Raw genomic sequence first — 22,714 nt, 5'->3', positions numbered from 1 at the left:
CATTTATATAAAGAAGGAATAGGAAGGGAATAGAGGGATATGGGCCCCGTAAGTGCAGAAGGAATAGGAAGGGAATAGAGGGATATGGGCCCCGTAAATGCAGAAGGTGTTAGTTTCGGCAGGCATCAAGATCGGCGTAGGCTTGGAGGGCCAAATGGCCTGTTCCTGTGCTGTACTGTTCTTTGTTCATTTGTCATTGAACAGCAACAAGTTCAATATAAGAGCATCTAGGAGCACAAACTTGGTATTTTTGAAACAGTTTCAACATAATTCATTGAATGGTGTAAAGTTTATCACAAAAAATTGGCAAAAAAGAGTGGGGTAGATTTAAACTTTTGTTTCTGGATAGAAAACTGCTGCCAGCGAAATGGCTGCCCATGATACACCCCGCCTGATTTCACCTTCCATTGAATTCAATGGAAAGGAAAATTTGGTGGGATATATAATGGATGGCCAAGCCACTGTTGCCAGTTTCCCCCTGGCTGTACAAATTAAAATCTACCCCATTAAATATGTAAGTGAATTCTTAACAAGGCTGAATAATTAGTTTAAGCTGTGCATAGAAACAGAATAATACCTGTCCCATCAGTAAAGTGTGCTATTAACTCCTACTCAGGATACAGCAACAGCCGTCATCTGAGCTCATAATGTGAACTCATTATTTTTCCACCATGCTTCCTTTGCACTTTAACTTTTAATTTCTTGGGTGCTGCATTTTTCTCTTTATTGATTATTATGCCTCATGTTTTTATTGTACATGGACTTCAAATGTATCTCTTCATTCACCACCACTTGTAAATTCTTTTGTGCTTTCTATATGTGCCACTGATAATATATCACATCACTTTCTATTAAGCAGTTTGCATGTCTTTGAACACATTACCTCCCTTTCTGGGATTGATGTGTTTATTGATTCTCTTCCCCCGCTTCTCCTCCTTTTCTATTACTCTGACCTTATTCTCTTGATCTTCAGTTTAATGAAGGGTAAAAATCTGAAATGGCATAACCTGTCTTTTCTCTTAATAAATACTGATTGGCCTGCTGTGTATCGCTAAGCATTTTATGTTATTTAAGATTAATTTTATTTAGATTTCACTGTTTTGCAGTTTTTTCTTTCCTAGTCAAAATAGATTTTGTTTTGCTGAACACTTACTTTTTCTTCAATCTTCTATCTTTTTCTGCTTGTGTTCCTAGTTTTCCCAGTCCAAGGGAATCTGGATTACCAATCTCTGCATCGAAAATACCTGCTGAAAGGAAGTGTGAGATCAGGGTAAAAGGAACAGAATGATCAACATGTTTAGCCAAATGAGTTATATTGCAGAAATAAAAAAGACACGCTACTCTATTTTTATTTGTTTTGTGTTTGTTAGTATGAGGGTTACCGGCAAGAGTTGATCATGCTTTCAAACTCTCCCTACAACAACACTAAATTATTTGTGAAACACAATTTTCATTGTCCATATAGTCCACAGAGATACTGGATTCATGGTGATGTTATATTTTGTAATTTTGTGTCTCTGAGGATCAATTGAACTGTGAGTGACCAGTGGAGTGTGAAAATTTAGAGGGGCATGGAATCCATAGGAGTTCAATCTAAGAAGGAATTCCGCATTGAGGTGCAGTTAGTCAGAAGATGGGTACATGGTCCTTGAGAATGGTAAGTTATGAGTGACATATGGCACTTTTGAAATCCTGTGAATGACCTCTTCCCAAGATGTGATGGATGAATAAGTCCCTATGCCCATAATCAGTTCATGCATTAATGAAAAGCAACAATAATGGAGATAGACCAGAGGTTGAACAAAATGTTTGACTGTAACAGCAACATGAGCTAATGTGCACATCATGCAATGACAGCAGAACTGTACGAATCATTGGTTCTGTTATGTATCTTCAGAATCAGCAAGCCAAGTTGGGGCAAAAGAAGCTGCTGAAAATACCAAGCCCATTAAATTGCACTCTGAATTGCACCCACTGGCCCAGACACAGTCAAAGGGAATAACTAATATAATGCAGATGAGGACAAGGTGACAGCTTCTCTAGGGATTCAGGAGTAAAATGAGTCTCCTATGGGATAACTCCAGAGAGAGATTTGGAAAGGACTTCATGCTTTGTAAACCCTGTTATACAAGATGATCTGGATCTTCCCTGGTGCTGCATTACATGACAAATTTCTTATGCAGCCACTTGCTTCTCTTCTATCTCCAGCAAGTATGAAAGAAATGATGAGATCCCCATTGAAAACCTTATTTTGCTGCCTTCACAGATTATATGCTAAATTATCCTGGATGATAATCCTCACAAGGGGAAAGCTGAAGTCTTAAGATGAAAAAGGAAAAGGATTTTTGAGAAATAAACAGAAACAGTTACAGGCAAAAAGTATTTTCCACTCCAAAGCTGTTACATCATCCCTTTAAGATTCCTTTAACTTCTCTGTAACCTGGTTATAGTAGGCATTCCTATTTTAATCATAGTCATAGAGTCATAGAGTCGTACAGCATAGAAACAGGCCCTTTGGCGCACCGCGTCCATGCCTACCATAATGCCTATCTATTCTAATCCCACCTGCCTACATTAATTCCATATCCCTCTATGCCTTTCTCATTCAAGTACCTGTCCAGATGCCTCTTAAATGTTGCTACTGTTCCTGCCTCCACCACCTCCTCTGGCAGCTCATTCCAGATACCCACTATTCTTTGTGTGAAAAATTTACCCCTTTGATCCCTTTAAACCTCCTCCCTCTCACCTTAAATCTATGCCCTCTAGTTTTAGTCACCCCCAGGATGGGAAACAGATGCTGGCTATCTACCCTATCTATGCCTCTCATCATTTTATATACCTCTATCATGTCCTCTCTCAGCCTCCTTCGCTCCAGGAGAAACAGATCCAGCCTATCCAATCTCTCTTTATAACTCAAGCCCTCCAAACCAGGCAACATCCTTGTGAATCTTTTCTGCACCCTCTCTAGCTTAATCACATCTTTCCTGTAGTGCGGCGACCAGAACTGCACACAGTACTCCAAATACGGCCTAACCAACGTTATGTACAACTGTAACATGACATCCCAACGCTTGTACTCAATGCCTCGGCCAATGAAGGCAAGCATGCCATACGCCTTCTTCACCACCTTGTCTATCTGTGTTGCCACTTTCAGGGAACTATGTACTTGCACCCCATGGTCTCTCTGCTCAACAAGACTCCCCAGGGCCCTGCATTCACTGTATATGTCCTGCCCTGGTTTAACTTCACAAAATGCATCACTTCGCACTTGTCTGCATTAAATTCCATTTGCCAATCCCTTGTCCACTTTCCCAGCTGATCTGTATCCTGTTGTAACCTAGTCCACTGTACCACCAATTTTGGTGTCATCTGAAAACTTACTAATCATGCCCCCTACATTCACATCCAAGTCATTAATATATATGATAAACAACAGAGGGCCCAGCACCGATCCCTGCGGCACACCACTGGTCACCTGCCTCCAATCTGAAAAACAACCCTCCACTACCACCTATCACCAAGCCAATTTTGTATCCAATTTGCTAGCTCACCCTGGATCCCATGTATTCGAACCTTCTGGACCAGCCTACCATGCGGGACCTTGTCAAAGGCCTTGCTAATGTCCATGTAGACAACGTCCATCGCCCTGCCCTTCTTAAATAAAGGCACAACATCAGCTATCCTCCAGTCTTCCGGTACCTCACCCGTGACTAACGATGGTACAAAAATCTCTGCCAGGGACCCAGCAATCTCCTCCCTTGCTTCCCATAGCATCCTAGGATACACCTGGTCAGACCCTGGGGAATTATCCACCTAAATGCGCTTCAAAACCTCCAACACCTCCTCCTTTGTAATGTTGATATGCTCCAGGATATCGCTGTTACCGCCCTTGAACTCACTAGCTTCCATGACCTTCTCCATGGTAAATACAGACGAGAAGTATTCATTTAAGACCTCGCCCATTTCCTGTGGTTCCACACATAGATTACTACACTGATCCTTAAGGGAACCTACTCTCTCCCTAGCTACCCTTTTACTCTTAATATACTTATAAAATCTTGTAGGATTCTCCTTTATCTTATCTGCCAGGGAAATCTCATGGCCTCTTTTCGCCCTCCTAATTTCCTTCTTACGTGTACTCCTACATATGCTATACTCCTCGAGGGACTCGGTACTTCTTAGATAGACTTAGTTAAGAAGGACAATGAGAGAGTTTAGGATGTTATCCATTCAAAACCCCTTGTTTGCATGCTTGCACTTCTTATTGGAAGGGTACTTCCTCCTCCTGCCCATGCATTCAGGCCAATTTGGGTTACACTTTACATGGGACAGAAACTCAGCACATCCAGATTCCATCCCAAATTACTGTCTATTTGCAGAACAGTGTATAGTTCGAACCCAGGAACTTTGAGGCCTCTGCTATAAAAGAGGCAAAGAATATAAATGAGAAAATCAGGAAGGAGAATTCCAAAAACATTGCACTGAGTACTATCTATGTGAATGCAAAAAGCATTCAAAACAAAACTGAAGAATTAGAATTGGAATTCTGGAATATTATGATATAGTAACTTTAATATAAACATGGCTTAGATGTGGACAAGACTGGGAATATAATGTTCCTGGTTTTAAGATATTTAGGAGTGTTAGGGAAGCAAAACAGGGGATGGGTGCCAGTGCTATTAAGGGATTCTATCACAGCTTAGAACATAATGATATTCTAGGTTGGTTAAGACAGAATCTCTATAGGTAGAGTTGAGAAATAGAAAAAGAAATGGTACAATTATATGTGCATTACGGCCACAAAGTAATGACAGAGATAAAGGTGAAGATCTGCAGACTATGCCGACAGATATGAAAGAACAGGAGAATATTATGGGTATATTTTAACTATCACAAGATAGATTGGAATAAGGATAACACTGTTGGTCAAAGAAGGGAATGTTTTTGGAATGCACCCAGGACTGCTTCCTAGATCACTGTGTTTCTAGTCCAACAAGAAAATTAAAGCTTCATTTGATTTAGTTTTGGGAAAAGGAGGGAGGAAAATAACAGATGTGACAGTTTGAAAACAATTGGGAAATAGTACCTGCAACATAGTTATGTTTAGCGTATGATTAGAAAATGTTAATGAAGAGTCAAAGACAAGGGAGCTGGGAAACTGGGAAAAGACATAGCTCAGCAAGATAGGAGGGGATCTGGCCCACATTACCTGGGAGAAAAGTTAGCACAAGAGGGTGCCATTGGAAAATCTTGAAAGATGAGATAAATAAAATATATTCTAATAAAGCAAAAAGTGGATGCACCAAAGAATATAGTTCCATGAATAAGTGTATAAAAACCATACTGAAACTTAAAAGAGAGGCAGATTATGTAAATAGGGCAAACAAATTCAAAAGGGATTCATAGATAATATAAAAGGAATGAGTAAGGGCTTGCTTAAGCATAAAAAGTAAAATAATAGGGTAATAATAGTAGTGGATTTCAACTTCCCCAATATTAACTGGGATAGTCTTAGTGCAAAAGGCCGAAAGGGGGCAGAATTCTTAAAGTGCATACAGGAGAGCTTTTTGAGCCAGCATGTAGAAAGTCCTACACGAGAAGGGGCAGTACTGGACCTAATCCTAAGGAATGAAGCTGGACAAGTGGTAGAAGTGTCAGTGGGGGAGCAATTCGGGGATAGTGACCATAACTCTGTAAGATTTAAGGTAGTAATGGAAAAGGACAAAGATGGACTGGAAATAAAGGTACTGAATTGGGGGAAGGCCGATTTCAATATGATAAAACAGGATCTGGCCAAAGTAGACTGGGAGCAGCTATTGGTAGGAAAGTCTACATCAGACCAGTGGGAGTCAAAAAGGAAATAGTGAGATTTCAGGGCCAACATATTCCTGTAAGGTGAAGGGTAGGACCAACAAGCCCAGGGAACCCTGGATGTCAAGGGATATAGAGGATTGAATAAGGAAAAAAAAGGAGGCTTATGGCAGATTCAGGGGGCTGAAAACAGCGGAGGCCCTGGAGGAGTATAGGAAGTGTAGGGGGGTACTTAAAAAAGTAATTAGGAGAGCGAAGAGAGGGCATGAAAAAACACAGGCGGGCAAGATAATGGAAAATCCCAAGGTGTTTTATAAGTATATTAAGGGCAAGAGGAAATCCAGGGAAAGAGTAGGGCCCATTAGGGTCCAAAGTGGCAATGTGTGCGTGGAGCCGGAGGAGATAGGTGAGGTTTTAAATGATTACTTTTCATTTGTGCTCACAATGGAGAAGGATGATGTAGATGTAGAGATCAGGGAGGGGGATTGTGATATACTTGAACAAATTAGCATTGAAAGGGGGGGATGTATTAGCAGTTTTAGCGGGCTTAAAAGTGGATAAATCCCCAGGCCCAGATGAGATGTATCCCAGGCTGTCATGTAAGGTAAGGGAGGAGATAGAGGGGTTCTGACATAAATTTTCCAATCCTCTCTGGACACAGGAGAGGTGCCAGAGGACTGGAGGACAGCGAATGTAGTACCATTATTCAAGAAGTGTTGCAGGGATAAACCAGTGAATTACAGGCCAGTGAGTCTAACATCAGTGGTAGGGAAACTATTGGAAATATTTCTGAATGACAGGATTAACCTCTACTTGGAGAGGGAGGGATTAATCAAGGATAGTCAGCATGGCTTTGTCAGGGGGAGATCATGTCTAACAAACTTGATTGAATTTTCCGAGGAGGTGACTAGATGTGTAGATGAGGGTAAAGCAGTTGATGTAGTCTACATGGACTTCAGTAAGGCTTTTGATAAGGTCCCGCATGGGAGATTGGTTAAGAAGGTAAGAGCCCATGGGATCCAGAGCAATTTGGCAAATTGGATTAAAAAATTGGCTTAGTGGCAGGTGGCAGAGGGTGATGGTCGAGGGTTGTTTTTGCGATTGGAAGCCTGTGATCAGTGGTGTACCACAGGGATCAGTGCTGGGACTTTTGCTGTCTGTAGTATTAGTGATTTAGTATTAATGATTTAGACGTGAATATAGGAGGTATGATCAGTAAGTTCACAGACGATACGAAAATTAGTGGTCTTGTAAATAGTGAGGAGGAAAGCCTTAGATTACAGGACAATATAAATGGGTTGGTACGATGGGCAGAGCAGTGGCAAATGGAATTTAATCCTGAGAAGTGTGAGGCGATGCATTTGGGGAGGACCAACAGGGCAAGGGAATATACAATGGATGGTAGGAACCTAGGAAGTACAGAAGTTCAGAGGGACCTTGGTGTACTTGTCCATAGACAGGTAGATAAGGTGGTTAGAAAGGCATATGGGATACTTGCCTTTATTAGCCGAGGCATAGAATATAAAAGCAGGGAGGTTATGATGGAGCTGTATAAAATGCAAGTTAGGCCACAGCTGGAATACTGTGTACAGTTCTAGTTGCCACACTATAGGAAGGATGTGATTGCACTGGAGAGGGTGCACAGGAGATTCACCAGGATGTTGCCTGGACTGGAGCATTTCAGTTATGAAGAGAGACTGGATAGGCTAGGGTTATTTTCCTTAGCGCAAAGAAGGCTGAGGGGCGACCTGATTCAGGTATACAAAATTATGAGGGGCATAGATAGGGTAGATAGGAAGAAACTTTTTCCCTAAGTGGAGATGTCAATAACCAGGGGGCATAGATTAAAGGTAAGGCGCAGGAGGTTTCGAGGGGGTTAGAGAGAAAAAAAATTTCACCCAGAGGGTGGTTGGAATCTGGAACACACTATCTGAAGGGGTGGTTGAGGTAGGAACCCTCACAACATTTAAGAAGTATCTATATGAGCACTTGAAACGCCATAGTATACAAGGCTACGGGTCAAGTGCTGGAAAATAGGATTACGATAGATGCTTGATGGCCAGCACGGACACGATGGGCTGCAGGGCCCGTTTCTGTGCTGTATGACTCTATGATTCTAATAGTTAAAGGATGATAGGAACAATCAGTGGTAAAGGATGACGATGTGGCAGAGATATTTAAAGAATATTCTGCATCAGTTTTTACAAATTATGGTGGAAATTAGGTATTTGTATATTAGACGAGGATATGGAACAATTGCTAAGGATAACTATAGAAAAGGAACTGATTCTGTAAAAATAGCAGAACGTAAGGTGGATAGCTCACCAAGTCCTCATGCCTTGCAACATAGGTTGTGAAAGAAGTTATCGCGGAGGTAGCAGAGGCTCTGGCCACAGTTTTACAATTAAAAATGAAACGTGTGCTATTGGGCTGGAGAGTAACCAATGTAACACCCTTGTTCAAGATAACAGGATCACTTCCACTGTAGCATAGAAGGCTAAGAGGAGATTTAGTTTTAGGTTTAAGAATTATGAAAGGTTTGGATAAAGTGAACTGAATACCATGGATGAACGACTTCAGTTATGTGGCGACCAGAGAAACTGGGGTTGTTCTTACAGTCAAGAAGATTAAAGGAAGATTTGATAAGAGATGTTTAAAACCTTGAAGAGTTTGATGGAGTAAATGAGGAGAAACTGTTTCCAGTGGCAGAAGGATCAGCATCCAAAGGATACAAATTTAAGATAATTGGCAAAAGAATTAGAGGTGACATGCAGAAAAATAGTTTTACAAAGTGAGTTGTTTTGATCTGCAAGAGTGGAAAGATTCAATAATAAATTTCAAAAGGGAACTGGATAAATACTTAAATAGGAAAATATTGCTCGGCTATGGGGAAACTGCAGGGGAGTGGGGCTCATTGGATAGCTCTTTCAAAGAGCCGGCACAGTTGGCTGAATCGCTTCCTTCTATGCTGTATCATTTTATGATTCTATGATTCTAGGGAAAGATTATTTCTTAAAGTTGGGGAATCAGTGATGAAGGGTCACAATTTCAAATTATAACTATCCAGAAAGAAGGCCATGGAGCAATCTGCTTTCTATTTACGTTGTGAAAAATATTACAAGATTAATTTCACTTGATCAGATTATTATTTGACCAAATTTTTAAACATGAATACTGCTTTTAGGTTGCCTCACTGAGGAGATAAAAACCAAACAGAACTAGTTTTTATTTAGGTTTTATTTCAGTTGTACCCCAATGATAAACACTCCTATCTCTTACTAAATAACAATGAATGGTTTAAAGAGAACTTTTGAAAATTTTCTCATTTATTAACTTATTCTGCATAAACAAAAAGCTATAGCATGAAAACACCACATTATGTTTCTTGAAACTGGGTTGACTAAGTGGACAATGATGTTCTTCTTTCCAGCAAATGCAAATTAAAGTTTTAAAGAAAATTAGTTAAATTGAAAAAAATGTATACACAAAAGTAGTTACTTTATAAAATGGAAAAGCTGTTAATCCACCGTAGCAAACTGACTATTGATTCCCAGGTTGCTAACCTTGTACTGAGGCCAAATGGTCTTTGCCAAGGTGTGCTAGCCGCCCTTTCTCTCTTTTGCCAAATAAACGGCCTATAGAGGATTTGATTCCTTTCTTCTTTTGTGTTTTATGGAGTGAGTCCTGGCTACTTGTACTGCTATAGTTGCCCATTTCTGCTTCTATTGATGCTGAAAAACTGTAAAGGATCAGTTCAAAAGTTGACATTTCATAATATTTCTTCTCATTCAACCTTTCATAAATGATTCTTCGCACATTGTTGCTATGTATTTCTTCTGATTTAGCAAAATTATTTCAGCAAAAATATATAAATTATTGGATCACCAGTTATAACTGCTTATAAATCATGTGATATAAGTCATGAAAAATACGAGAGGTTATCATGAAAAATACAAGAGATTATCTTGAAAATTTCAGATCACAAATTTTCACAATACTTATTAAAAGTAAAAAAGGGAAAAAGGTCATCAGCAATTCATTATTACAAACATTTCTAAACATACAACCGATGCAAAATAACTACTTTAAAAATTCTTAGCTTATTTGCTAAACTGATCTCTTGGGAATAGGTTCAGTGTGAGGAAGAACAACAATTCACAGGAGTGTCTCAAATAATTTTATTCCAAAAATAACCTTATCATGAAGGAGGAAAAATGTGATGCCCTGAAACATTTCCCTTCTGGAAACAATGTAATATAACACTCCTGTGAACTATCCCTATACTCACATGAAATTGATTGAAAAACTGATGATGTAAAATAACATGTTGCATTTAAAAAAAATCATGGCTAAACATATCAATGCAATCTTCTAAGCAAGTCACTGGTGTAGATCTCTCTCGCAGATGTACTTGCCTTCGGACGTCATCATGGTAGGAGGGCAGGGTGTGTGTCATTCTTATTGGTCTTGGCGTTGAGGGAGGCGATGTTTCACATTTTATTGTGGCTTTGTCTTCACGACTTTCTTCCTGTACAGCTGCAATCTGGAGTAAGGAGAAAAACGTTTGTCATCAAGAACATATTAAATGCCGATGTTAAATAAACCTCATTATATTCATATGTTTTGATATTACTTCTAATATTAGTTTTAATAGTACTTGCTAAAAATGCATTTAAATATGACATGAAATGTACTAATTAGCACTTATTCATTTATGCCTAACCACAAACTTAAATTAATATGCTCAGCAACATTAAACAAATAATGAGTTTAAATAAGTTAAGTAAACACTTTCAAAATTTTTAAACGTGGTTCTCAAAGAATAATTGTATGCCAAATTTAAATGCAAGGAGTGCAGTTAAAGTAATTACCTTTCTCCGATGCTTCCTTAGATCACTCGGCTGATGTTTGCAAGAGAATAAAGACACAAATTAAGCAGGAACTGCAGATTGCCAATGTAAATATTATTTCATTTTCCAATTTGACTTTGAATAAGAGTTTACCATGCGTCATACATAACAAACCAACAGAGATGTATACAACCAGGGCTTCGAACATGCTTGGGAACCTAGACTCCTAGATTTTCCATTCAAAAATATCATGTAAGTCTCTATGTTAAGCTTGAACTATGATGATGGCTCATGCTTTCTGTGATCTAAAAATTTGAAATGCAAAAGATTTAACTGTAGATTACCTTCTGTGCACATGAATAACTCATTTTAAAAATACACAGTAGCACTGCGAAAACTCTTGTCAACACTTGCAAGAAAATTCAGAAATAACCCATTGCCCTAGGTTTCATCCCTAAACTCACCAATGTCATGATGCCCATACGATCAATGTCCCGGGCAGGGCTACGTGCTCTGAATTTGGGTGTTGAGTGTCCACTGATAGGAGGGGAGGAGCTAGCTAATGACGACGCAGTGACAGAGCCTGTAATAGATCTCCCTGGATGCATTCTGGCCAAATTTAGACCTTCAAGGCTAACACTACCCACTCGATTCTCAATTTCCTCAGCACGAAGTTCAGTTGACTCTTTTTCTTCCTGAATCAACCTGAAAAATCCATAATGGTTTGAATTGAAAAGAATCATGCATTTCTGTTGTTTCATGTAAAACTATCAAGTGTGCTGGCATTTGACAGACCCACTGTTAGTTTTAAGAGACATTTCAAATTCATTAAAATGCCTTAAAACAAAGATCTATTAAATGAGCAATATACTGTGCCATGAAAAGCTATAATGTGGGTTTACACCCATTATTCTTCACACTCAGCCTTTGTTATGCTATCCAAAACAGTGGCTAGAGACTTCCATACATAGAGGGAAGAAAGTTGTCAGAAAATAACCTAGGTCTGTTCGCTCTCGACCTCTTTAGTGGACAGTTCAAAGCAGGATCGGCAGAGCTCGTAAAGGAGGCCACTCATGCCCTCTTTACTGTGGAATTGTGCACGGACAGTGGTGGGGAAAAGGGAGAGAAAAGAAAGGAAATCTAAGTTAGGAGAGCAGATATGTTTAAACAACCAAATAAAAATCTATTAATATAGTGCAAGAGCACTTATTTTCTAGTAATGTGAAATGTTATCAACAGAACATAAGAACGTCTGGCGTATTAAAAGATAAATCAGGTCAACAAATGTTCTCTATCCAAAGTCCATGAATGATTATTTTTATCATGAATCACCACCTGCTGATCCCTTACTTTAAAGAACCCTAAAAAGGTCAAGAAGTGCTTGAGTTTCTCTTGTTAACCAAGTCCTTTAAGGGCTGGAATCGTCCTGCTCACTCTTCTTGGAATAGTTTCGAATGCATCTATATAATTATTGACGAAGACTGACCTAAAATGCATATCATACACCAGAACATGATCTGTACAAGGTGAATATAACAAGCTTGAATTTTAATTGACTGCTTACAAATGCATTCCAATATCTAATTTGCCTTATTGAAAACTTTTGAGGCTAGTTGCTTTCATTGATCTACTGCAGAAAAGGTCCCTTTCATGTTGTATCCATGTGTACGGTTACCGGTTTCAATAAGCACTACCCTATATTTACATTAAGACACAGTCCATCTGCAAAATTAATCTAAATCTCTCAAGATAATATCTCATTATTGAAATATAATGTGGCATATAGGCAAAAGAACAGCAGTCACCTTATTTCATTGTTAATAGCATCAAGCTGTTCTTGTAACATCATGGCAAGAGTCTGAGCATCAGAGTGCCCACTAGGTGAAAGAAGATCCATGGAACTAAATATAGTTTCTCTGTCATCATCATCAATGTCAGACATTTCAGTGTCACTCTCAAATTGATGGCTGCTCAGCATACTAATATGTTGAGTTCTACTCCATTCTTTGTCACCAACTGTCTGTATCTGAAATGCAGAAAAGAAGTCAAATTTCCAAAGTGGTTCTCCAAATCATCCACCATAAATTATGCAGGAGATCCGCAGACACTTGGGAGAAATGGCGTGAATACCATTTGCGATATCCCACTGTAACAGAACTGCATTACATATTCCATAACCCTCCCATTTCGTCATTTCAATATCACTCCCGCAAGCCTAAATTAAATGGAAAGCTGAGCAATAACAAGTTAATAATTTTACATTAGTTTAATTTTAATCCTTTCATTATTATCTCTTGCAGCTTTCCAAAGACACATATTTTCTTATAACGTCTTATAACATAATTTCTTGTTAATTTCAAATGTTAATTTCTAATATTCTGAAATATTTATTTTTAAACCCACAGAATTGAAAATTAATAGTACTATCTGACACACTTAAAACAAGTTCCACTTTTATACTTTTTCAATTTTGGTGAAGAGATGTTGGGCGGAAAATAAAAATGTAAGTATCTCAAACCTGAACCCAACCAACCTCAAACCCATCCACTGCAGTTTTTAAGGAGGCGGGGGTGAGCGACCAGCCCGCTTCCAGAATTGGGGCGGGGGGGGGGTCCTCATTTAAACAGCATAATGAGGCTGTATGCCTCAGATTTTCTTTCTCTGTTCCAGCATTAACACTAGCCAGCCAGGTTTCCTGGGCCTTGAGAGACCCAGCAGCTAAAGAGAAACGAGGACTGCTGCATGGAACAGGGAAGTGCTTTTCCAGTACTGTCTGTAGGCCATGAGGAGCAGGAGTGCTTCCCCCCAGTCCACCTAGGAAACGAGTTAACCTCCCCAGCAATCAAACACCCCATCTCCTCTTGATAGGATGTCCTCCGATGTCCACCACAGCCCGGTATGCCCTCCCATATCCTTCATGGATCCTCCATGATCTACTCTCCTTCTCCCCTGAACTCTCTGGCCTTGCATTGATGTCACCTCCCTGATATCTCTGGCTGCCCCATCAATGTCCCCCTCGACCTCCAATCATTCATGGCCCCCAAATCAATGCCCCCCCCGCCCCATTGATGTCATCCCAACCCTCAATTTCTCTGGCCTCCTCACTGATGTCCTCCCGACACCCAATTTCTCCAGGTCTCCCACATTGATGTTTCCTCGGTACCCGACCTCTCTGTCCCCTCATCAATGTCCCCCAACCCCAATCTCTCCATTTCTCCTCTAAGCTCCCTGGTTGCAGCCCAGTGCTGCAGACCAACTCGCCAGCCAGCTAGCCAGACTCTCAATCTGGCTGCCTGTGGCTGAAAAATGGATTCCAAAAATGGGACTTAATGGCAGGACAAGAGAAAAACCTGTTCTTCTGGGTTTCCTGACTGCAAAACTGCACACCCGCTAGAAAGCAATTCATGGAGCCTACATCCTGTTCATGGTAAATGTGAAATATTCAATCAACTTTTAGCTATAAAAATTAAAGAGAATTTATGAAAAACATTTGGACACATATTTTCTGTTACTGAGAATCATTTGCTTAAGCTTTTTTTTAAAAAAAAGGATTAAGACCTTAGAATAGAAATAAAAAGGCTTGGATCTGTGGGTCACTCCTACTTTCTACTCCTGGCTAAAGATTAAGCTTAATTGCTAAATAACAAAAAAATGTACAAAATACTCTAAAAGTTTTTCCTTATTTTTAACAGTCAGTCTATGCAGCAATATTTTATGTAGTAATTTTTGTAAATTTTCCACTTATCAGTAAAAATTCAATTTCACACATTTGCTTCACTTTGAGCAACTTTTAAGCTGCTTTTTTCTGCTTTGGTTGCAAATGACATTCATTATTTTTGACTCAATGTCTTAAAAATTGTATTTTGAAAATAAGGTAAAAGACATTATAAATAAACTGCCTTCATCATTCTAAACTTATTCTGATTTATTCCTTCTAACTTAACTGAAAGGTTCAGGAAAAGATAATAAATGCTTTAATAATTATTCAATTATACATTAATTCAAATCTGAGGCACAAACCTTTGGCTCTTCTCTGTGGCCAACTGCACGCCCTTTCTGTGATCTCCTTAGCACGTTGGAAGACCTATAATGGTCAGATTGGCTATCCATCAATGAACCCATGGAATATCGCATATCAGGTGAAGTATCCAAATGTGGCCTGGGGACAACAATGTTTGCATTATCTTGTAGAAAAGAATATGTACTGGAAACTCCTCAGTAGCAAAAATTAAATTAATTTAGAAGCCAGAGCAAATGCACTATTTTTACTATCAAAAAGCTGAAATTTTAATATAAATTACAACAGTGAATATACATCAACAAATATTTTATTGTTTGTAAACTGCTTTGGCATATCCTGAGGTCAAAAAGATGTACATAAATGTAAGTTACTTCGTTTTTTATAGCAAAACAATTTGTCCATGAGCTATACAGCCATTACAGCACAGAAGGAGGCCATTCAGCCCATTGAGTCCATGCTAGCCATGAATGGTGCCTGTCAAAGAGGCTGAGCCTTTATTGTATGAAGTAAAAATAATCTGTGGATGCATGCAATATTCAGTTTATTTTGTTTTTCTCCTGGCCAGTCTTCTCTCTGGATGCTGAAGAAATATTTTGTGGTCTGGTACCAGTCTGTAGACATATTTGTCATGAAGTTCTTGTGGGTTGCTGGACATTTCCCTGAGGCGGGTGGGCCCAGAATATCCTGGCATGCCCGGCATGCCACTATGCCGGCATCTTTAAGGAGTCAGGTCGGGCAGAGTGACGGCTACCTGCCTGCAAGCGGCGGGTAGCTTGCGAACAAAATAAAAAGTCGATTACGGCCAATAATCAGAGGCCAGCAGGGATTTGTTGGGGGGTGGGGGAGGGGGACAGCATTCCAGGATCAATTTGAGTCTCTTGCCACAGCCACATGACCACAGGCTGTCCTGTGGAGGGGTCCTCCTTCCACAATGGTGGTCCGGCAGCAGCAGCCATCATGAAGCAAATCTTTCTCTCCCTAACCTGCATTGGCAGGCTGCAGCTCATTCAGTGTTGGAGGGCCTCGTATTGGCCCTCCAGCATCAAGAGTGTATTCTCTGGCCATTAATTGGTCATTGATTTAAAAATCATGTTGGGTAACTATTTCTGACGCGGGTCAGGACGCAGATTTGATCTCTATATCGGGTTCCGGCCCCAGAGGAAAGTCCAGCCACTGCTGGCAGAATTAGATATCATACTGCCACATGGCACTTTTATTTTATTCATTCATGGGATGTGGGCGTCGCTGGCCAGGACAGCATTTATTGACCATTCCTAATTGCCCTTTGAAAGGTGGCCTTCTTGAACTGCTGCAGTCCATGTGGGGTAGGTACACCCACAGAGCTATTAGGAAGGGAGTTCCAGGATTTTGACCCAGTGACAGTGAAGGAAAAGCGATAGAGTTCCAAGTCAGGATGGTGTGTGGCTTGGAAGGGAACTTGCAGGTGGTGGTGTTCCCAACCATTTGCTGCCCTTGTCCTTCTAGATGGTAGAGGTCGTGGGTTTGGAAGGTGGTGTCTAAGGAGCCTTGGTGCATTGCTGCAGTGCATCTTGTAGATAGTACACACTACTGCCATGTGTGTTGGTGCTGAAGGGAGTGAATGTTTGTGGATGGAGTGCCAATCAAGCGGGCTGCTTTGTCCTGGATGGTGTCGCGCTTCTTGAGTGCTGTTGGAGCTGCACCTATTCAGGCAAGTGGAGAGTATTCCATCACACTTTTGACTTGTGCCTTGTAGATGGTGGACAGGCTTTGGGGAGTCAGGAGGTGAGTTACTCGCCGCAGGATTCCTCACCTCTGACCTACTCTTGTAGCCATGGTATTTATATGGCTACTCCAGTTCAGTTTCTGGTCAATGGTAACCCCAGGATGTTGATAGTGGGGGATTCAGCGATGGTAATGTCATTGAATGTCAAGGGGAGATGGTTTGATTCTCTCTTGTTGGAGATGGTCATTGCCAGGCACTTGTGTGGCGCAAATGTTACTTGCCACTTATCAGCCCAAGCCTGGATATTGTCCAGGTCTTGCTGCGTTTCTACATGGACTGCTTCAGTATCGCAGGAGCCGTGAATGGTGCTGAACATTGTGCAATCATCAGCGAACATCCCGACTTCTGACCTTATGACTGAAGGAAGGTCATTGATGAAGCAGCTGAAGATGGTTGGGCCTAGGATACTATCCTGAGGAACTCCTGCAGTGATGTCTTGGGGCTGAGATGATTGACCTCCAACAACCACAACCATCTTCCTTTGCGCTAGGTATGACTCCAGCCAGCAGAGAGTTTTCCCCCTGATTCCCATTGACTTCAGTTTTGCTAGGGCTCCCTGACGCCATACTCAGTCAAATGCTGCCTTGATGTCAAGGGGAGCCAATCTTACCTCATCTCTTGAGTTCAGCTCTTTTGTCCATGTTTGAACCAAGGCTGTAATGAGTTCAGGAGCTGAGTTGCCATGGCGGAACCCAAACTGTGCGTCAGTGAGCCGGTTATTGCTAACCAAGTGCCGCTTGACAGCACTGCCAATGACACCTTCCATCTTCCATTTACTGATGTTTGCGAGTAGACTGATGGGGCAGTAATTGACTGGTGTCATGGTCCTGTAGTTTTTTTTTCGGAATATGCAGTTTGTCTTTAAGGCTTGCAAGGGATCAGTATTGCTTTAAGAGCCGGCAAGCCTTAGCAGTTATAGGAATGTGCATTTTCGTTGCCTTAGAAACAGCCATTTGGAGACTGCGATTCAAAAGGTGCATTCTTGATACTTTAGTTACAGCCACTTGGAATGAATCTGATGTGATACATTTGTTACAATTCAGTTTTGAACTGGCTGTTAGTTGAAGACAGTTTGTCCGAACAGAACACAGACACAGAGGACACTGCTGTGATGAGCAAACCTGAAAAAGAGCTCTCAACCATTTAAACTGAAGGAAGAGGATTTTAATTTGTTTTAATTATTATCTCTCAAAATTCTCAGAAAAAATCAAGCCAAAACAGAGATCTCTGGTAATTTAAATTGAAGAAAGGGAAGTTAAACTGTGACAATCTTTTATCCCTCAAAATTGTAAAGTCAGATTGATTTTGTCGAAAATGTTTGCAAGTCATTGACTGTTGAAAATTGCTGGAGAAGGAAAGCAACATTCTGTGAGGACTTTGAACAACATTCTGTGAGGACTTCGAGCAACAGTGGACTGTAAATTTGCAAGGACTCTAATTTTTTCTATTTTAAATGTTGTTTATATCTTCATAGTGTTTAAGAATTTAGTTCTTCTGATTAAAGAGTTAATTTATTGATTTAAAGACACCTGGTTTGGTTAGCCTCATTCGGGGGTTAATAGATGGTACAATTTGGTTGGGTCTCTCTTCAATTTGGAAAGTTTTAAATGATATGTAAGCCGATCTGTGCAATGACGGGATTGAATTAACAGTGCGTTGGTCCCACCACAATCAGAATTGTATATTTTGATTGGGGGCTTTGACAGGAGTAGTCGGTCGTAACACCGGGTTAGACTTGTCCTGCTTTTTGTGCACAGGACATACCTGAACATTTTTCCATATTGCCGGGTTGATACCAATGTTGTAGCTGCACTGAACAGCTTGGCTAGGGGCGCGGCAAGTTCTGGAGCACAGGTCTTCAGTACTATTGCTGGATTGTTGTCAGGGCCCATGGCCTTTGCAGTATCCTGTGCCTTCAGTCATTTCTTGATGTCACGTGGAGTGAATCGAATTGGCTGAAGACTGGCATCTGTGATGCTGGGGACTTCAGGAGGAGGCCGAGATGGATTATCAACTCGGCACTTCTGGCTGAAGACTATTGCAAATGCTTCAGCCTTATCTTTTGCACTGATGTGCTGGGCTCCACCATCATTGAGGATGGGGATATGTGTGGAGTCACCTCCTCCAGTTAGTCATTTAATTGTCCACCACTATTCATGACTGGATGTGGCAGGATTGCAGAGCTTAGATCTGATCCGTTGGTTATGGGATCGCTTAGCTCTGTCTATCGCATGCTACTTAAGCAGTTTGGCATGCAAGTAGTCCTGCCTTGTTGCTTCACCAGGTTGACACCTCATTTTGAGGTATGCCTGGTGCTGCTCCTGGCATGCCCTCCTGCACTCTTCATTGAACCAGGGTTGGTCTCCCGGCTTGATGGTAATAGTAGAGCGGGGGATATGCCGGGCCATGAGGTTACAGATTGTGTTTGAGTACAATTCTGCTGCTGCTGATGGCCTCATGGATGTCCAGTTTTGCATTGCTAGATCTGTTTGAAATCTATCCCATTTAGCATGGTGGTAGTGCCATACAACACGATGGAGGGTATCCTCGATGTGAAGATGGGACTTCGTCTCCACAAGGACTGTGTGGTGGTCACTCCTACCAATACTGTCATGGACAGAAGCATCTGCGGCAGGCAGATTGATGAAGACGAGGTCAAGTATGTTTTTCCCTCTTGTTGGTTCCCTCACCACCTGCCGCAGACCCAGTCTAGCAGCTATGTCCTTTAAGACTCGGCCAGCTCGGTCAGTCGTGGTGCTACTGAGCCACTCTTGGTGATAGACATTGAAGTTCCCCACCCAGAGTACATTCTGCGCCCTTGCCACCCTCAGTGCTTCTTCCAAGTGGTCTTCAACATGGAGGAGTACTGATTCATCAGCTGAGGGAGGGTGGTAGGTGGTAATCAGCAGGAGGTTTCCTTGCCCATGTTTGACCCGATGCCAAGAGACTTCATGGGGTCCGGTGTCGATGTTGAGGACTCCCAGGGCAACTCCCTCCCGACTGTATACCATTGTGCCACTACCTCTGCTGGGTCTGTCCTGGCAGTGAGACAGGACATACCCAGGGATTGTGATGGCATCTCTGGGACATTGTCTGTCAGGTATGATTCCATGAGTATGAATATGTCAGGCAGTTGCTTGACTAGTCCGTGGGACAGCTCTCCCAACTTTGGCACAACCCCAGATGTTTGTAAGGAGGACTTTGCAGGGTCGACAGGGCTGGGTTTGCCTTTGTCGTTTCTGGTGCCTAGGTCGATACCAGGTGGTTCGTCTGGTTTCATTCTTTATTGACTTCATAGCGGTTAGATACAACTGAGTGGCTTGCTAGGCCATTTCAGAGGGCATGTAAGAGTCAACTACATTGCTGTGGGTCTGGAATCACATGTCGGCCAGCCCAGGTAGGGACAGCAGATTTCCTTCTCTAAAGGACATTAGTGAACCAGATGGGTTTTTATAACAATCGACAATGGTTTCATGGCCATCATTAGATTAGGTTTTAATTCCAGATTTATCAATTGAATTCAAATTCTACCTTCTGCTGTGATGGGATTCGAACCCATGTCCCCAGAGCAATACCTTGGGTCTCTGGGTTATTAGTCCAGTGACAATACCACTACGCCACTGTAATATTACCCAAGATACCAGGAGAGCTCCTTTTTTTTTGAATGGTATCGCAGTCTTTTGCATCCATCTGAATAAACAGACTTGGTTTAATATCTCGTCTGAATGACAGCATTTCAGATAATGTGACACTCCCCAGTAATGTGACACTCCCCCAGTAATGCAATCAAGTGTCTCCTCTGGATGTGGTTTAAGTCCAGAACCCTCTGACTGAAGATGAGAGCATTATTAACTGAGATAACCCAAAGCAGTTTAAAATGTGAAAGAAAGTTTTCATATACCTTCTTTCAAAATTGTTTTATCTTAACAGTTTTATTTCTTCCAGAAGCCAAGAAGTTGCTGGTTTTATACTAAACTACCATTTTAACTTTTTCCAACTTTATTATTTTCAGAGTAATCTGGTCATTGTTTTTTCCTATGGACTTGACAAGAAGGAGGAGGACTTCCTGCTGAGACCAGCTCATGTGATATTGTAGAAAGAACACTTTTCTTTTATATCACTTGAGGGGGGATGCTTGCAAGTGACAGCTACCTGGCCTGACCCAATGGGTGAAGCCAGTGAGCGACCAATGGCCTTGTCTAAACATAGAAACATAGAAAATAGGAGCAGCCGAAGGCCATTGGACCCTTCGGGCCTGCTCCGCCTTTCAAAAAAGATCTTGGCTGATCGTTTAATTCAGTACCCTGTTCCTGCTTTTTCCCCATATCCCTTGATCCTTTTGGCATTAAGAAATATATCTCTCTCCTTCTTGAATATATTTAATGATTTGGCCTCCACTGCTTTCTGCAGTAGAGAATTCCATAGGTTCACCACCCTCTGAGTGAAGAGATTTCTCTACATCTTGGTTCTAAATGGCATACCCCGTATCCTGAGACTGTGACCCCTGGTTCTGGATACCCCAGCCATCGAGAACATCCTCCGTGCATCTAGCCTGTCTAGCCCTGTTCGAATTTTATCGGTTTCTATGAGATCCCCTCTCATTCTTCCAAACTCTAGTAGTCTATTCGACCAAATCTCTCCTCATACGTCAATCCTGCCATTCCAGGAATCAACCTAGTAAATCTTCTTTGCACTCCCTCCATGGCAAGAACATCCTTCCTCAGATAAGGAGACCAAAACTGCACACAATACTCCCGATGTGGTCTCACCAATGGAAGTCAGACATCCTTGTTCCTGTACTCAAATCCTCTTGCAATGAAGGCCAACATACCATTCGCTTTCCTAACTGCTTGCTGCACCTGAATGCTTGCTTTCAGCGACTGGTGTACAAGGACACCCAGGTCTTGTTGCACCTCTCCCTTTCCCAATCTATCACCATTCAGATAATAATCTGCCTTTCTGTTTTTACAACCAAAGTCTAACACAGGAAAAGAGTACAAAAATATTTCAGTTAGTTCCTTTCTCAATATAATGATAGTTTGCTAATTGACTATAATAATTAATGAACTTGTTTACTACATACAGTAATTAATTACATTACTGACTTGTTTTAGTGATTAATTGGTTCAATTTAATAATTAACTTAGTCATGTAATTTAAGTAATTCACATATTTAATCCATTTTATAAATCAATCACTGCCATATTACAATTACTAATCAAGTTAGACTCTCAGTTTATTAATTTATAACTTTACCTCTGTTTTAAAGAAACTACACATTTTGGGGGCAAAATTATTTTGTGTAAGGCCGCTTCAAGCGACGCTACGCAGACTACATCAATTGCTCGAGGGCAGGCCATTAGCTGCATGATCCGCACATCTTTATTCAATAATCTCAATGATATAAACAGGTTGGGGGGAAAATTTGTTCATGTCGCGCTGCCTCAAGCGATGCTATGCAGTCAGTTCCTTGCAATAGGTCTCTGGTGCTATCTGCCCCTGGGTAATTGATATAAGTCTGCATAGCACCACTTGAAGCAGCACTATCTGAGCAAATTTTTTCCACTACCCGTTTATATTATTGAAAAATTTGAATCAGGTATATGTCTATTGGGTGTGTTTACAGGGCTGAAAGCATACTGCTTGACTCAAATTAATTATTCAGTAAATATCATATTAACAAAACCAAAGTCAGTTAAAATTGTTTACAATTGAAAAAACAATTAATGATCAAACACAAAAGCAACCAAATTAAATCCCTCAAAATATTAAAAGTCCTTTGAATGGTCATACTGGCATTCCGATCATTGCACACTGTGCTCCTAAAAATAAAATTTATAATGTAATACACTCACAAAAATTGAACAACCTAAAAAAAAATAAATGTACCAAGTCCATATTCCAGTAATGCTTCACTAACTCTTGTGTTTGCCTCCTGGACTGTACCCAGTGCTTGAGCTAAGCCTTGGAATATGTTATTTTGCTATGTTTCTTGCACATATGCAACCTGACATTACAGTTGATCTATGTGCTTCTCTGCTGCCCATCACAATGTTTTTTAGGCTTCTTTATATACACAGTGTTGTTGAAGTGGTATCTTTATGCATGCTGATTACTCTTAAAAGCAAAACAACTCCTCAGAAAAAGAAGTGCATAGATAATTTAAAAGTGATAAAAAATATAAATTAGAACATGCACAGAAGAGAGAGGAAATAAATGCAAGATTATGTTTACAGAAAGAAGCAGCAAATGAGCGAAAGAAGACTT

General features: G+C 40.8%; 1 protein-coding gene across 3 annotated transcripts in view; it reads right to left on the bottom strand.

The window, feature by feature from the left end:
• Positions 1-22,714, bottom strand: part of ppfia2 (PTPRF interacting protein alpha 2) — a 572,863-nt gene that overhangs the window by 87,950 nt on the left and 462,199 nt on the right. For all 3 annotated transcript variants that reach the window (XM_068051210.1, XM_068051211.1, XM_068051212.1), the window contains 7 exons: positions 14,682-14,820; positions 12,467-12,687; positions 11,126-11,366; positions 10,683-10,712; positions 10,227-10,354; positions 9,402-9,553; positions 1,154-1,247 (listed from right to left, as the gene is read on the bottom strand). In XM_068051210.1, coding sequence (XP_067907311.1) covers positions 1,154-1,247; positions 9,402-9,553; positions 10,227-10,354; positions 10,683-10,712; positions 11,126-11,366; positions 12,467-12,687; positions 14,682-14,820 — 1,005 coding nt within the window. The remainder of the gene's footprint in view (positions 1-1,153; positions 1,248-9,401; positions 9,554-10,226; positions 10,355-10,682; positions 10,713-11,125; positions 11,367-12,466; positions 12,688-14,681; positions 14,821-22,714) is intronic.

This window comes from Heterodontus francisci, chromosome 18 (genome assembly GCF_036365525.1).
Source record: "Heterodontus francisci isolate sHetFra1 chromosome 18, sHetFra1.hap1, whole genome shotgun sequence".
Taxonomy (NCBI): Eukaryota; Metazoa; Chordata; class Chondrichthyes; order Heterodontiformes; family Heterodontidae; genus Heterodontus; species Heterodontus francisci.
This window is presented reverse-complemented; position numbering and strand designations above follow the sequence as displayed.